The 17,552-nt window shown below is 50.3% G+C and overlaps 1 protein-coding gene across 1 annotated transcript; it reads right to left on the bottom strand.

Moving 5' to 3' along the window:
• Positions 1-702: 702 nt before the first annotated feature.
• On the bottom strand, positions 703-10,784 carry LOC127018903 (vitamin D3 hydroxylase-associated protein-like). The gene is given in 16 exon segments (XM_050900703.1): positions 703-828; positions 1,516-1,661; positions 2,014-2,122; positions 2,590-2,629; positions 3,105-3,148; positions 4,011-4,110; positions 4,289-4,386; positions 5,270-5,395; positions 6,035-6,159; positions 6,387-6,427; positions 6,899-7,040; positions 7,043-7,104; positions 7,492-7,625; positions 8,583-8,726; positions 9,073-9,186; positions 10,563-10,784. Coding segments are annotated over 16 exon segments (1,761 nt in total). The 5' UTR covers positions 10,773-10,784.
• Between the last annotated feature and the right edge of the window lie 6,768 nt (positions 10,785-17,552).

Consider the following 17,552-nt stretch of genomic DNA (forward strand, 5'->3'; position numbering starts at 1 on the left):
TGCTCGAGATCTGGTGGTGGAAAGAGCTCGGTGCTGTGGAAAGGCCAGTGACTGTTGCCATCCCTCACGGACAGGAAAGCTGTGGCTGAGAGGGAAGGTGTGAACACTCCCATGCTAGATGCCATTTAATGTCCCGTGGGAAGGTGTTTGTATGATTTTGAGTAATAACTGTGCATTCATATAATCGTAGCCATCAGTGAAGGATTACTGGAGTTTATGATAAGAGTTCCTTAATAGCTACATTTTTATTTTTGTGAGCAAAATACAGTGATGGGGAGGGTAGACATGGCTGTATTCCTTACAGGGCAGCCCATAGTTGCATCCATATGAAGTTACTCCAGTGCCAGCAAGAAAATACAGTTGAGCTTTTATAATCCTTTTCTCTCAGCATCACCCTGCTTCTGCATGAGGCAGCAGAGATGAAAATGAGGGCGAACCTCCATCCATGTCCGTCCTTCCAGGAAGGTGCAGTTCGTAGATTTATCATCATTTGAACGCAGCTTAAGCCAGTCCTGACCTCTGCATGGCATCTCGGTTCCTTACAGGATCCGTGCTTAGTGGCAAGGGGGGGGTCAGGAAATGGCTTTTCCTTCCTCCTTCCTTCCTCGCTGTAATCTCTGCACTACCGATTGCAAAAGAGGAGTCCTGCAGCGCTGTCCCTTTCACCTCGCCTCTGGCCCTGCAGGCGTGGGACCGTGGAGGCTATGCCGCTCTCTTCTCACGGCTGACGGTCTCCACCTCCTTCATCAACCGCAGGCACAGCTCCTCCTGCCACGGCAAGGCCACGCACTGCACGGCCACGGGCAGCCCCACGGCTCCTGCCACAGCCTGCAATGGAGGCACAAGCGGTGAGGGGTTACCCGGGGGGCTCAGACCTCCAGCAGCTTTTGGAAACTTGGTTTACGCACGTGGCTCGTCCTGGAGAGTGGGGAGGTTGGAGGCTGAGCCCTGCCATTCAAGCAGCATTAGCGTGCTGGGGCAGAGGGAAGGCTCTTGCTGTTCTTGTGATAGAAATGGTTGCCAAATCTTGGGCAGCGTGTTTAAGGCACCCCACCCCCCAGCCCGCTCTGCTTTGAGCTGCCTTGCAGCCAGATCCCTTTTCCTTTAGCATCCTCATTCCTGATCCATGCTCTGCTGACAGCCTGGGCCTGGTGAAGGCATCACGGACCAGGAGGAAAGTGCAGTGCAGTGCTGTGGGCTGTGGCTGTCACAAGGACCTACTCAAAGAAGCCTTGCTGCATGGCTCCTTTCTGGTTTCAGCCTATAATCCAGCCTGGAGGTGCTACCCCAGTCCCCCCAAATCTTAGTGACTTTGGGGCTTAGTGTTTTTTGGGGCTTAGTGTTTTTTGGGGCTTGGGAGAATAGGGATTTGCAAGGGGTATATAAAGAAGAGGTGAGGTTTTTTGCACTGTGCCCATATTGATGGAGACATTTAGGAGCCCCTGATTTCAGTGAAACTGTTACTTGAACATCCATCAGCAGTCTCTGCTCCACACCACTTTCCATGTTGCATACCTGTTTCAGCGTCCGGTCCCAGGGGTCATCACAGCACCCTCGGTAAAACTTCAGCTCTTCCTCATCAGCTTCTGTCACTGTGCTGACGGGTACAACCCCAGCGGGGAAGTTCAAGACATTGTACAGCATCGTGGAGGAGATGGCAGCTTAGAGAAGCAGAAGAGAGAATGTAGGTAGTGACGGCCTCCTGTCTTCCTTCAAACTTACACGTTAGGTGTTAACTGAAGCCCCTGAGAACCAGCTGCTGCTGGGAGGAGAGATTGCAGAGGGCTGGTCATCTGCAGGTCCAAGTTCTACCACAAGAAACAACTGCCACCAGATCACTTCATCCATGTGTCTGTCTCCATCTGCTCAGACAGCTTTATGGTAGTTATTTTTCCTTCCTAATGCCCATAAAATGCTTAGGTGGGCGGTGAAGCTCCACGGTAGTGGACGTTTCTGTCCCGTCTCAGCCACTGTGGTCCTCTGCCCTCCCGGGAAGGTCCCAGACTCACTTACTGAGGAGTTTCCCGGGGTATCCTGTGGTGAAGGCAGGCCCCAGGACAGGGCACAGCACAACGTCCAGCCGGAGTTCCCTCCACTGGGCGATGAACTCAGTGCGGTACGCCTTGGGGAGGAGAGGAGAGATGACATGCAGGCCATGTCCACGCCTGGAGCATCTCGGCTTCTCCAGGGTATGCACCAGGCTCTGGCATGGCCAAGGAGGCAGCAGCAGGCAGCTGTGCTCGAGGGAAGAGGGAGGGGAGCATGTAAGTGTCTGCCTCCACAGCACAGGGCCAGACTGTGGCCAGGAATTGGAAAGGTCCCTCTTTAGCCGTCCCCACTCCCAGGACAGCCTTTGTTGTGCTGGGACCGTTGAACGTGGACATTTGGGTATGAGCACTGTGGGCAACCGATAAAGTCCTGGCTGGGTCCCCATTCCTATCTCTCTTTTGTCCTTTTCCTTCCATCTTGTCTTCTCCCCAGCACCCCCCTGCACAATCCCTTTCCTAACTGATGACCCTCTGACCTGGCACTTGCCATAAAGCCTCAACTTGTAGCATGATGCCAGAGAGAAAAGTGGTCAAAACATACCTCTATTTGGTGGTGATGATTCCACATCTCCTTCAATGACCTGCAAGTGGAAATCGTAGCAACATTTTTAAGCTTTAAGAGGAGGAGGAATTGCTTAAATAATCCTCCAGGTTGATAAGCCCCGGTGATTTTAGCAATTACTTAAAACAATACATCTTTCACAATTTGTCTAAAGTTTCCTTTGGCATTTGGCCGAGCAGTTAAGCAACAAATGTCTGGAAGCGGTAGAGAGAAGGTTTCTCTTGTGAGCCTGGATTTAGTACTCATCTCTGCTACAAGCTTCCTGTATGACCTTATCCATCCAAGTCCCTCAATCCTTTCAGGATAACACTAGGGGCAGTGCAACACTGGGGAGATGTGTTCCTAAAGGCTGAAGCCATGTCCAGGATAGAGGGACAGCCCCTGCAGAGAGCAGGTCAGAGCCTGTCGTGAATCCAGTCCCCCCCACCACGGACACTTAGAGGAGAAGGTACCGTTCATTTTCATGGATATCCCTGAGGATGATGCCATCTTACCTCATTCCACCCAAGGCGCTCAGATAGGCAGCCAGGCGGGGAAACTGGAAAGGCAAGAAGTTCCTGTTAGGGACATGACATGGAGGTGCAGTAACTTGTGCCATCCTGGGAAACCCCCAGTCCTGTCCTGCCTCCATCCCTGGGGATGCTGCACAGAGGGTGAATGATGATGATTAAAGATGCTCCTCATCTGAATTTACTTTGCTTCCAACTTCTGGTTGTTGATTCCCAATTTGTTTCTTACAGCCCAATATTTCATGCTCACAGAGGAATGCACCAACTTGAACCAAGTCACCTTTCATTACTTTTGATAAATCAAACATTTTTTAGCTTGGTATCTCACAGAAACAAGACCTCTACAAGCACTTTGGTTGCCTCCCACTCACTGCTACCTTTTTGATCCTGTCAGCTGAGAACAACCCAACCAGACAAAGAGGCAGAGAAAATGGAAGATGGAGGAGAGAAGCCCTACAAAAGGATGCTCAGCCAGTGAAAGGGCTACAGTGAGGGCCAGCCCTTATTAATCACCAGGAGTCCCCATGAAGGTGTGATCTTTGGGAGGCCTCCAACACAGGGATAGAGGTTCAACCTCAAGTCCCTCTGCTGCAGTAATCTCAATGCATGAATGTGTAGGAAACTGGGCGCTGCTAGGTATAGCATTTGAAGAACCACTTGCTCTGTGCTCTGCATTAATCTTTTACAGCTCTTGGCTGATCCTTCTCTCATTTCCCTTTGCACTGGATAAATCCCAGCAGGGATCTAGAAAGGACCTTCCAAAGTGATAGCATGTGCCTTGGCCTGAGATCCTGTTTCTAGTTAAAGGTGTCTCTCAGTACCATCGCATTTTCAAGCATCTCAAGGCCTTGCTGACACCACCCTGCTTTGAGCTTGAGGCCAGGGACTCACCAGAGGTTTAAGAATCAGAGCCAGCAGCTTCTTCCCCAGCCTTGGGATCTTGTAGCAATTCACCTGTGATTTCAAGCTTGGATCTACAATACCTCCTGTGCTGAGAGACGACAAGAGGAGGGGATCATGCCAGAGAAGCTGTTTGCCCTTTCTCAGAAACCTGAGTATCTCTTGTTTGGGGTGGGCGAGATGATGGGCTTGTTTTGCCTCTGTGTTGTGCTCATGGGCGTGGGGATGGAGGTGTTTTACAGCACTCCTGCCAGAGGGCTCCTACTTACAACAAGTCCAACCAAGCACGGCCTCCATCAGCAAAAAACGTCTTCAAAAACAGTTCAGTCATGACATATTGAATCCGAGGTGGAGAAAAGGGCACCAGCTGCACCAAAACACAAGATTATGTGGCAGCCTGGGGATGTGAATGATTTCCAAGGCCTGACTGTGGACCTGTGGGGATGTGAATAATTTCCAAGGCCTTCCAAGGACTTGTGACTCTTCAAAGGCAGAGCAGCACCTCCTTGGGCTCCACATGCCAACGGAGGCCCTGGTTCAACCCTTTACCAGCCCAGGCATCTCCCCGTGGGATTATTCCTCCCTGATGGCTGTTTGGCTCAGCTCTGAGATCTCTCCAGAGCTGTTTCCTCCTCCATCCTGCTCCAGGCAGCCACTAAGCCAGAAACTGCACCAGTTTCCTGCCTGTCCCAGCAGAATCGACATCTGCTCAGACATGGACTCATTTTACTATGAAGAGCACCACTAGCATGTTTCCAAAGGGAAAGGTGTTTGCCATCCCATGTCCCGTGGTCCTTTTCCCTCAGTGGTCCAGGAAGGACAGAAGCCTTCGTGGACATTGGGGAGGAAGGGGAAAAACGCCTCTCAGAGCCCTGCTGGGGAACAACAGACCTAGAAAATGCTGGGGCAACCTTCCAGAGTCAAATGCAGCACTTTATGGATCCTGCTGTCTGGTGTGGACCACAGCCACCAGATCAGAGATGGATTCGTTACACCCCTGGCCCCTTGAAGGTACAAGCTTGCTAATTGCTAGTGCTGTTTCCTCATGAGATGCACTGCTACCCCAGGTAGGTGTGTGTCTGCATTGAGTACGTGGCTGTAGTAACTTAATCCCGTACCTCTGATGACAGGTCATTTATCCCACAACTGGGCTTGGGGGCTCTATGTCTGGTTTCTGAAGGGTGATTTCAGCAGCGAGGAGCGAAGCTGGGGACACCTTGGGGAGAAGAGCGTGGGGGGGTTGTGCTCACCTGGTGCCCGGCTGCCTGCAGAGCCCCCCTGGTTTCCTGCACCGCCCGCCGCATGCAAGGGGGCAGCGGGAAGTAGCCATCCGTGTCGTAGTACCCGACCCGCAGGGGAGCAGAGCTGGAGTACACCTGGAGCAAAGGAGCCACCAGTTAAGCTTTTCCAACCCTGCTAGGGGTAGGACTGCCCCCATGCTGAAGCCCACTGCAGAAGGGGACAAAAGCTCCAGATGTTGGGGAGTAACAAATTTTCTGGTTTGCTGCTTATAGTTTCTATAAGTTACCCTTTCCAAATGTCCACCTCTGCCTTTTTCTCTAGCCTCCCCTTCATCCCTCCCTTTAGATAGAGCACAGCCACTCAAGACCAGTAGATTCAAGCATTGCTACAAAGGATGTAGGTGGAAAAACCTCCTCAAATTCATCTGCTGCAGAGGGAAAGGAAACGTCCTCAGTCAAGAGATTTGCTGCAGGAGTTTCTGATCCTGTCTCATCTTCCCCTACAAATCTCCAGCTTTTTGCTCCTGGTGTTGCCTTCCTCCCCACTCTTTGCTGGGGTCTCTCAATCTGATAAACTACACGCCAACTGAGAAGGTGGAAAGGATAACTACTTGTTAACCTATTTTTTTCTAATAATTACGAATTGTGCCCTCAAAGAGAGCTAACAAGTTACTGGAAACCAGTACTGTAAAGATAATTGGACCCTTAAAGAATGCATATGTTGAGCATGCACCACCCTCAAAAGAAGCAGGGCTTGCTGACTTAAGGACTCACCTCCTCATCGAAGGGCATGGGGGGCACGGTGGGGTCCAGCCGGAACATCTCCTCACAGAGCAGCGCCTTCATGCACAGGGCCAGGCTGTCCACATCTCTCGCCATCGGCCCCAGTGCACAAGGAACTGGAGTGGGACGAGAGCAAACATCCACGTTAAGCAAACGGGTGCACCAAACAGTGGTCCACCCCTCTGCATGGCCACGTTGGCTGCAAGGGATGATCAGGCAATAAGGTGGGATGTTTCAGATGGACTCTGGACAGATCTTGGTTGTCTCAGGCTTTCCTCAGGCCTAGAGGAGGACATAGGACTCTTCATAGCATATAGAGAAAAGCAATTAAAAATTCATGTACCTGCCAGGATCCCATTGACTGGGACACTCACTCCGGACAGGCTGTGGGAAAAGAAAAAGAAGTATGTTGTCATTTCGGTAACAGTGAGATATTCCCGATACGTTTGAATAGCATAGTGACGTCTTCAGTTCAGGAACTGAACCAGAAGGAAATTATTAAAAGTATTTGATTTATGTGAAACAAAATTTTGGTCAAAATGAAAAAAAAACCCTAAACCCCAACAAATCTTAATTTCGGTTTAACAAAAATGTTCCATTTTGGCATTATTTAACCACTTTAGCCCCCTTTTCCTTTTAACTCCAGGCCAGATTTACAATGAAAACATGGCCATTTCCCCACAAAATCTGACAACGCTGCCCCTTGGGAGAGGTTTTGAGCAAAGCAAGCCAGCCTTTAAGAAACTGTCCTCCTCTCTTTTCCCCCAAGTACTCACTGAGTACCTTGCCCCTTCCGCTGAGTTTGACAATTAGCAGGCTCCTTGCAGGGTGGGAAGGGCAGACCCCAGCACCTACCTGAGCCTTTCGGCCGTGGGTTTGAGCCCGCACAGCCCGCAAAAGCTGGATGGCAGGCGGATGCTGCCACCGATGTCCGAGCCGATGCCCAGGATGGAGCCTCCCCCTGCGATCAGAGCTCCCTCCCCTCCCGAGGAGCCCCGGGGCTCTTCTGGAGGTTTAAGGGGTTCAAGGTCTGGCCGAAGATGGGATTGCTGCAGTCGTAGCTGGGAAGAAAACCAGCAAGCAGGCTGTCAGGAGCAGCCTAATGCCTTGAGTTTGTTGGCTCTCCCTTGCAGTGAGGTTATGTGGCACAGCCAACCCCATCCTTCCATCCCGTAAATCCCTCGGGACACGGCTCATTCCCATGAGCCTCCACTCTCCCTCCCATGCACAAGTGCACTTGATTGCTCTGATGTCATGGTAGGTTTTTTTCCTCTTGGTCTTATCTGAAAGCTATTTTCAGTTGAACTGAGATTGTTGGCAGCTGATGGAAGAGGGACTCATCCAGGCAACATCTCAGGAGACAGGAAGGAGCCTGTCCTGGGACCTACAGGCTGGGTTTTAGCTTCAGGAGCACAACCAGAGGAAAGATTTCTAATGATGTATGTTACTTGAAGAGGGATTGCGGCACGTTGGTCATTGCAAATGGGATGGCCCCTTGTCTCTTCAAAACCTTGACGAGGACGCTGTCCTCCTGCACCGGAGTGCCCAGGCATTGCACAAGCCCACAGGTTGACAGATGCCCCTGCAGAGGGGAGAAATGACAACGGATACGGTCAGCGCAGTTCCCCTGCAGGTTTGGAAGGATGATGTGGTGTCCCCTTTTGAGGGGTGGGCAGGTACTAACCCACTCCCTTGCAAGCCCTTGCATGAAGGGCCAAGGACTCCCTCTCCTTCCATCCTTGGCAGAGGGCTGCCAAGCACTTACAGGGTTAAGGCTTCTCCTGAAGCTGTCCTCGCTCTTTTCCATGCTATTTCTCTCCCCTAACCCAGATGCAACTCCATAGGTGCACTAGCTCAGGATCAAACCCAGTGTCCTCCTGTCCAAGTGAAGCCACCAGTGGATGTTCAGCGAGGGAATATACATCCCAGGCAAACACAGTGTGATCCTTTTTCAGTTAGCCTTGGTGTTTGGGGCTTGCTTTGGGCTTAGAGCCCTAATAACTGTGTTGGTAAGTCAACATGGAGGAGACTGCCTAACAAATTCAGCTCAGGAGTGTGTGGTCAATCCTCATCAGGGCCTGTCTGTGAGGGGGTCCCTGGTGCGTCTCATACACAGGCTTTTTGCTAAGGGGCTCGGTGGTCAGGCTACAGCACAACAGGTATTTGAGGTTAATGGTTCCTGCTACTAATGACTTTCTAGAAGCTGAGCCATGTTCTTATCCCTGATACTGCAAACCTCTGAGTATAAGTCTGAGTTATGGCCCAAATGACCATGTAGCCCAGCCTGTGCTGTCTCACACACCAGGAAAGAAATAATTTGGGTGTATAACTATTCACCCCTTGGTTTTTTGCTGATGGAGGCTTCTAACTGCCAGGGTTGCAGCTGCAATGAGATGTGGGGCCACAGCTTCAGACCCAGCCAGGCTTCCCGTGGTGTAACCAGGGAGGGATTGGGCCATTTCCCCATTCTCTGTGTCCCACCACTTTACCACCCAGCCCACCTCACAACGGGACACTTCATGGGCAGAAAGGGAAGCACCTTGTGGCCGATGTGATCCTTGATGCTGACGGGGATGCCATAGAGCAGCCCTTTCTCCTTCTGCTGTTGTATTTCCTGGAGCTGCTCCTCACATTCTGGGATAAAATGTCGCAAGCAGTTTGTCTGCTGGGTCACTTCCAGGGCCTTTGCCGGACACGTGGAGGAATAGGTATTAGTTAAGAACAGCATCATTACACAGCTGCTTTCAGTAGCTACCTGGATCTTCAAAACAAGGGCTAGTGGCTTGGCATGAACGGTAACACCCTCCCAAGAGCATCCCAGCTGAACCCATCTCAAAGGACTGTCCAGTGATGGGTCTGACCCAGGAGATGGAGAGATCCCTGCCTTTTCATATCTTTCTCCTGATATCTGCTATATTAAAGTCTTGTCATAATCACCAGCTCCAACAAGTCTTCTCAGCCACCAGCCCACACACTATGGTATGGAGAACATAAGTGATTTGCCCATCACACTGCGGACAGGCACTCACCTTCTCTAAGTAGGTGTAGAGGACAGTCTTGGGGGACAGAGACCCCTCCCGCAGTCTCCCAGTAAGTTCCAGCAGGGGCAGGGACAGGATGGCATCTGTCTGGACACTGGGGACCTGCAAGGGGAAGATGGTGGGAATGCCAGGACAGCAGCTCCAGTTACCCTTTGGCTCAGGGGGAGAAGTCTCTTACGTTTTGCCAACATTATCAACAGAGCTTGCTGGAAAGGCAAACCCTGCATGTGAGGGTTCAGACCTTGAGCTGCTGAGTGTTTCATCCTGAGTTTGGATGTCATGAACATGATGCAAACACAGGAGCCTAGCTGTCTCTGCAGGTGTAGAAGAGCTTCATGCATCCACTGCAGCAGAGGACAAGACAATGCCTCACATCAGAGCCTTCCTCCTGGAAATGTGGGACTTTTACCCACTGATCAAGAGGTAATCATCTCAGCTGAGCAAGCACCAGCCTGGGCAGAAGGTACCCAAGTCCTTGCACACAAGTCTTGGGCTGGCCCTTCACCCCTCAGAATGGGTACAGGCAGTGTGGGTCAGCCCAGTCTGAGGACAAACATCTCATAGCTCAAGCCCAGCAAACTGCAAAGGAGTCAGTAGGGACTCAGAGGTGGGTAAGGTCTACTCAGGTGGAGAAGACTGGCAGTTCTCAGTGCCAGCTTTTTTGAAGGTTTTGTATTGTATTTATAGATATATATAAAAAAAAGGTTGTAAAGATAGGTATCACTTGTAGCTGGTATGCTTTATCTCCAGGTACGTTACCTGTGTAAACACGAGCTGGTTTAACCAGTACCTACTCAGAAGTGAATGGAGCAGGAAAGAAAAGTGGTTAGAAATCAGTGTTGCAGTAGGAATTCAGGGCCACATCCATGCTGGTTGGGTGCCTGCCTCATTCGTCCCCATGTCGTGTCCTGGTTGCTCCCAGGGGACACTGAATGCCCTGTGCTTCATTAGGGTTAAGTTAGGCCAAGCATCTTCTGGGCAGCCTGCTGGGCCAGCAGGTCTCACTTGCTGGGAACCCTAGTGAAAGCCCTCTTGAAGACTCTCCAAGAGCCAGCCAGAAGCCAGGTTTTAGAGACAAGATAGAGGGATGTGGACAGATGTGTAAACTTAGTTAGGAAGAGGAAAAAGCTTTCTTGCTTCTACTCATAGAGACAAGAGACATTTCTAGAGCCTGAAAGAACTGGGTTTTGGATCAATGAAGGTCCAGTGCTTCATCACCTGTGTTGTCCAAAACCCTTTCCTAGTGACTAATTCACATCTCCCTGGCTGTAGACTCCCACCGCATCTCATCCAGCTTGAGGAGAGCAGTGAAATCCCTTCTTCCCAAGGCAGCCTTTCCTCTTGTTGAGGGCTGCTGGCACATCTCCCCTGGACTCCTCGTTATAAAAGCTATGAAGGCATGAGCTGGAAGGAGGAGCTGAAGAGCAACATCAGCAGACACCCCAGTGGGACTCACACCCCCCAGAAGGATGGGTTACCTGCTCCCTGAACTGCTGGACAGCCTTTGCCATTTTCTTCACACCCTCATCCTGGGTCCTCAGAGCCTCTTCCATTTTCTTCTGGATCTGCCTTTTGCCCAGCCATTTCCAGACCACCACGGCTGCTGCTGAGCTGCACAGCAGGACGAGGGCAGTAGAAGGATCTATCTCCCACTCTGGCAGGAGCTGTCTCAGCTGTTGCTGGATCATAACGTGGCCTTCTGGTCTCCAGGGATGGAATGAGAAAGAAAAGCAAGGCAGGAGCAGGAGACCTTCCCTGCCTCCCCAGACCTGTCCCTCCTCCCAACACCACTGCCTTGAGTCAGCAAATAGTTTGTAAGTCCAAAGCTGACCCCTGCAAAGCTGCCTTCAGTGGACCGTGCAGTGGAGAATGTTTGACTGGGAAATGGAAAAGGTGAAGTTTGGCCAATGAACCTTGGGGCGTTGGGTTTATAGGTGCTTTCTGTACTGCGGGAAGTTCTCGGCTGGGGAGGAAGGGCTGTGGGATCAGCTAAACAAAAGAAGCAAGGAAATAGCTGCTCTCCTATTTCCTGTGTAGCCTGAGAGGACAATGAGAGAAGGGGAAAAAACAGCTTGAAATCACAAGACTTCCCTGCACCGGGATGGGGAATGGTATGATGAGAGGATGCATAGGTGTGGGGTACCCACTCGCTCCCCAAATCCCTCAGCCTATGCGGCTCCCATGGTGGCCAAAGGTGCTTTCAGGAGGCCTGTGGGATAGGGCTTCGCACTGCCGTGACGTCTGCATGCACCAGAAGGTGCATGTTCCACCCCATGACAGAGCGTGCTGGTATTGCCTTAGGAGTGGAAAATCCCACAGGGTTGCAGGCCAGAAGCAAACTATTTCCAACAAACATTGGGACCGTAGTGTCTGAAGTCTTTCCAGCACAGATGCCTCTTGCTACAAGCACACAAGAACCATGTACTGAGCTGAAGGCAACAACCCAGCCAACATCAGCCCCCCCCCAAATGCCATGGTCTGTCTGTGATCTTTGCTGGTTTTGGATGGTGGATCCTCCTATGGGTCCCACCTTGAAAAAGATTTTTGGGCAGCTGGATTGTGCATTACAAAACTTTGCAAGGTTGCACTTGATGGCCAGAGGTCCAGAAACTGATCCTTCTCCAACAGAGTGTGGAACTGGATATGGAAAGGAAGGTGAAGAGCCTTCTCCCATCAGGGCTAGGTAGTCCTCTAATGCTTGATTTTCCATCCATTTTCACGTCCATTCTTAGCGGTTATAAGAGTTCACTGTTTTCTGTAACAATTTGTGTCAGCAGCAAATGTTGTTTTCTTTGTTCTTAACTGGGGAAATTCATGACGGACTCTGAACAAAATTGGCTTTGGCATCCCCTAAGAATCACTCTGGAGCTGACAGCAATTAGCTACGTGGTAACAAATTAAGCTGGCCTTTTACTGTGTTCCCTTTCAGTGGCACCCTTGCTCAGCGGATGCCTCCTCAGCTAAGGCACTGCTGGCTCTACGAGAGCAGCGGCATGGGGACATGCCTGCAGCCCATCCAGCTCCCGCTCCTGCCCCATGGTGCTGGCTGCAGCAGGTGCCTCTGGAAGGCGCATGTGAACTGGGTCAGCACGCAGCAATACCCAGCCCTCTCTCAGCCTCCGGGAATCCGTGCAAGGGCTTCCCGAGGCAGAGGTGGGCTCTTTGCCTATGTGACAGCAACATAACCTCTGTGATGGGCTGAGCGGATGTGGGAGGTTTTTTTTCCCTTCCTGGAAAGTGTCAGGGCATTGGCGTCCCACATCCGCTTGTGCATGGGGACCTGTGCTCCGATCCTGCCCTTTAGACACTTGGCAAATGTTTAACAGAGCCAGAGCCAGCTGTGTCCGGACCTACTTGGCATTTCAAAGGGCAGATTTATCAGCAGGCGCAGCTGCGTTTCCAGGTGGCCAGATGCTGCTGCGGAAGCCCCTTTCCCTATAAATGGGTGAGCATCTCCACCTCTTTTATGAACCAGAGGCACGGCTACTCCTGCCACTGCAAGGCCACAGACGGCACGGCCACGTGCAGCCCCACGGCTCCCTGCAGCAGGGACACAGGCAGTGGGGAGTGACTGGAGGGAGCGAGGGTTGAATCCACCCTCAGGACTGGGACGGTTTCAAAATGCAAGCTTGTTTTGCACCCTCCGAGTAGACCCGCTGAGGTACTCCAAGAGCCATATGAAATTAAAGAGTCCCTGCCACGGAGGGGAGCAGCTACCTGGAGGCAGATGGGCTGGGTCACAGTGGGTTTGTGTGGCCCCACATCTAGGCAAAGGGGAGGAAGGGATGCTTGGGAGAAAAGTCTGCCAAGAAAGAGACCACTCTCCCCATGGGGAAACTGAGGCAGGGAAGCAAAGGGATGTCCCAAGTCAAATCTCAAGTCCGTAGCAGAGGAGGCAGGCCTGCCTGACTCACAGGTCAGCATTCACTCCTCCACATTGCACTAGTGTGCACTGAACAACTGTCGTGGTTTAACAGCAGCCGGCAACTAAGCACCACACAGCCGCTCGCTCACTCCCTTCATCCAGTGGGATGAGGGAGAGCATCGGGGAAAAAAAAAGTAAAACTCGCGGATTGAGATAAAGACAGTTTAACAGGACAGAAAAGGAAGAAAATAATAATAATGGTAATAATAATAAGAAAATGATAATAATAATATTAAAAGAATTAGAATATACAAAACAAGCGATGCACAATGTAATTTCTCACCGCTCACTGACCAATGCCCAATCAGTTCCCGAGCAGTGGTCCCTGGCCAGCTTTCCCCCCAGTTTATATACTGGGCATGATGTCATACGGTATGGAATATTCCTTTGGCCAGTTTGGGTCAGCTGTCCTGGCGGTGTCCCCTCCCAGCTTCTTGTGCCCCTCCAGCCTTCTTGCTGGCTGGGCATGAGAAACTGACAAAATCCTTGACTTAGTATAAACACTACTTAGCAACAACTAAAAACATCAGTGTGTTATCAACATTATTCTCATACTAAATCCAAAACACAACACTATACCAGCTACTAGGAAGAAAATTAACTCTATCCCAGCCAAAACCAGGACAAAACCCAAGGCCAAGTGCAACATCTTTGCAATGTTTTTCTCACCTGACTCGATCCAGGTCCAAGGACAAACTCACCAGGGGAGTTAAGATGAAAGCCAAGACCCTTTTCACAAGAAGAGCCAGCCTGTAGCAGCTGGTCTGGGATTTCGTTGTGGCATCCACATCATCTCCTTCACTTTGGACCATCACAGAAAAAAGGCAGTTAGACCAACTCAGGCAGTCCCCTCCTGTCCCCAGCAAGAGCTGCACCGTCTTTGTGTGCAAAAGCAAAACTGCGCTGACATACTCTCATCACACTCCATCCAACACCTTCAGCTCTCAGGCAGGCTGGGTTTTGACAGAAATTTTCTATAACTAAACTATCTTCCCTCTAAATTGGTAATAATTTTTTTTTAAGTCAGCTTTGCCTCCATTTTGATTAAAATGACAAAGAATAAATCCTGACAGTTGTATCTCATGTTCATGTTTTTGGAACCACTCTGATATGCTTTTTTCAAAACAATTGACAAAATGACGTATGTTAACTACACTGCCCTGAAAGAATTTTAAAGTCATTTCACAAAATGCTGAAATCACAGTGAAATGGGCTGGTCCCCTCTGGCGAAGTTGTTCCAGTTGGCTCAGAGGCCTGAATAAATGTTTTCTGGGAACTCTCCAGTTTCTGACTCATTTCAGCCTGGAATTTCTTTTTGAAGCATGAGACTTTCCTCAATTCCAGTCCAACTCCGCCAACAGTCACAGAACAAAACAGCTGGTAAGAAACTTGCCACTACTTAATCTGTACTTTTCCAACAACCAAGAACATCAGTTGAGAGGTGAGGGTCTGTTTATATCAACCCTTTTTCTCATTGCTCAGCCAGGACCCTGTTGGCTCTCCCTGAATAAACTGCAACAGGATGGGGAGAGAAACCTCCCATATCAACCCTCACACCTCTGACAACAGGAGCTGCTTTCTCTCCTGACCATGCTGACATCTTTCCCACTTTTGTGGGTATTGCACTATTTTCCTTGGGCCTTTCCATAGCCAAGTGGGTTGTATGGATCCTACTTACAACTTCCCCAGCAAGGTAGAGACACCATCAGCAAAGATGCTGCAGAGAGCTGTTAGTTCTTCACCAGAACTTCCATCATGCCTGGTGTCTTGCACAGGTCTGTCCCCACCGAGTGACAGCAGACACTTCAGTGCCCTGATGGTGAAGGACTGGGATGTTCCCAGCTGCTCCATGGCTGGGCACAAAGCTTACAGCAGGAAGTTGGGCTTTTCGCTGGTCTCACCATGGGCAAGCAGGGCAGGGAGGAAGGAAGCCAGGTGATTTGAGCGCAAAGTAGGAGAACAGTAATGGGGGGGGGAAGAAAGAAAAAAGAAAAAAAAAGAAAAGAGCAGACTGAGACCGTGCTTGGAGAGATGAGGATTTGTGCAGCTAACAGCTGTTTCAGAGTGAAAGACGTACCAACCCTAATTCTTGCATTTTTGTGTTTCAAGGGTGAGCCTTGCTATGTCAAGGTGTTTCATTTCACCTATTTTTTAAACATTTGCTTTTAGCTACTTCAACTACCTCCTCCCTTGACACTTGTTTGAAATGAATGCCTGGGATCCTGGAGGCGTTGGTGTCTCTAATGCCCTCTGCCACCTTCTGTTACGCCAGAGAGCTCTGTTCGCTTCGGATACTGTAAGAGGCCAACTGACCTGTTCTAACAACTCATGTTCTGCTGATATCAGTTATTCTAGAGAGTTTTACTTGCTCCTGATGTTGTGACTATACAAAGTCTAACCTGCAAACTAAAGAAAAAACCCTGCAAAATAAAGTAAAACCAAATAAAAAAGCTGGATTGTCTGATGACTCAACCTCTCAACCTTGCTCAGTTACTTATCTGGCTGCAGAATGAAATGTGGGTTGAGGGGAGCGGATTTTAATTCTTATTAAAATTAGGAGGAAGGAGGAAAAATGATCAAAGGTAAGACCGCAGCCAGGATATTGTGCTGGAAATGAGAGAAACTAGTAGAAAGAAAGCCCTTTTGGCACAAGCAGCATTTCTACCTAATTCTCCACGACAGACCACAGCCTTGACTTTGGTCAGCGCCAGGCAGCTGGACAAGCACTCTGCAAACACATGGTGCAGGTCTGCAAGGGCTGCAACAGCTTACGGTGAAGGAGCCATGGAAGGTTTTGAAACACAGTGGCACTGTGCTGGTGGGTGTGGGAAGGAGCTGACATCCTCTCTCCAGCCCGGAGGAGGTCTGGAGGAAGAATTCTCCTGCAAACCTGAAGTTATGCCCTACTAAAGGCCTTTCCCTCCTTGAGTTTCAGCGCCTGAGCTCACCAGACTGCTCTCAGCATCACCCTCTCCACTTTTCCCCCACATTTATGCAGCAATGCCAACGGACATCATGGACAACCTGTCTTGAGAAGGACCTTGAGTTTTACTCAGGAAGGTGCTTTGCTCTCTGCCAAGCTGAGGTACTTACCTGCTCTTTAAATTCCTGAACAGACCCCTACATCTGGTCCAAACCTGTATCTTGTTTCCCCCATGACTTGTCCATCTTCTTCTGGACTTGTCTCCACTTCATCCACTTCAGTGCCAGGAGAGCTTTGGCTGAGCTGCAGACCAAGCTCTGCTTCAGTATCTGCTGGACCATAGTGAGAATTTCCTTTTGGGTGCTGGGTCCTGGGAGCTAATGCTGCAGGATTCTGACATCTAATGACTGGCTGGAGGCAGGAGAGGGGAGAGTGGGAGGAACAGTAAATCCCTTCCAGAGCCACCCACAAAGAGCAGCTGGAATGCAGAGCACAAGTATGCATGGGGAAATTCCTTCTAGAAATAGGATCCTTTAACTTCATTCAGCCTTGCAAAGATATGGAGGGATACAGGAGCAAAGGACGCTGTCCTTTCCTTGCAAAACAAGGCTGTGCATGCTCGGATCTAGCCAGGAATACTACCTGGGCAGGTTACCTGTTTAATGGTAAGCTCCCATCTTCCCTGTGAGAGGACAGCTAAAAATCCTTTGTTCTTGGCCTTAGATAGTCATGGTCATTTGGCAGACTCCCATCCGCCCAGCAGCGGTCCTGCAGAGGCAGGGCATCTTCTGGGAGCAGGGCTGTGCCGTGGACCTTCTCCCTGCTCTGTGTTGAACGGAGGATGGTGAGTCAGGCTGAGGAGCCAGGACTCACTGCGTGACTCATACCTGCTTGTGACCATGCAAGGCTGCTGGATGACTGCAGCATCCCTGTGCCACCCCAGGGAGGCAGATAAATAACAGGAGCGGTGTCATCCCTTGGCCCTGTGGCTCTTTCCTCCTGTTGGGGCAATACTGCCTCCAGCCCCGGTGTCTGGAGAGATATGCAGGCTTGGAGAAGGCACGGATCATCACTAACGTTGATGCCTTGTCTCAAGGCACACTTGCTTATTCAAAGCATTTTGGTCTCCTTCATCACTCCCACCTTCCCTTCCAGCCTCTTCCTCCACCTTAAGAGCGAAGGACGGGTCGAGAAACAGCACACAATTGTCACAGTGAGGTTGGAAGAACCAAACAGTGCGAATGGTCTAAACGTAGCCACAGAAATGCTTAAACTCAGTTTTTGCTCAAGTGCTTATAGGCAAGAAAAAAATCTCCAACCTTCTTTTCCCATTACTTAACTGGAAGAAACAATGAGGAACAGGAGTGAAGACAGACCAGTTACCATTTCTCACAGCTTATGCGTAAACAAAGAAAATTAAGCTTTCCGCTACTCACTGCATAATTAAACTGCAGAGCCCACTGCCACCGGGTGGTGTGGAGATCAAGAGATTAAATGAGTTCAGGAAGGGGCCCAACAAGTTCATGAAGCAGAGCTTTCTTGGCAGCTATTAAAAATGATGGGCTGACTGCAAGTCTTTGCCAAAAAGTCTCTTAGCCAACCAACGGCACAGCCAGAGAG

This window comes from Gymnogyps californianus, chromosome 8, assembly GCF_018139145.2.
Source record: "Gymnogyps californianus isolate 813 chromosome 8, ASM1813914v2, whole genome shotgun sequence".
NCBI lineage: Eukaryota > Metazoa > Chordata > Aves > Accipitriformes > Cathartidae > Gymnogyps > Gymnogyps californianus.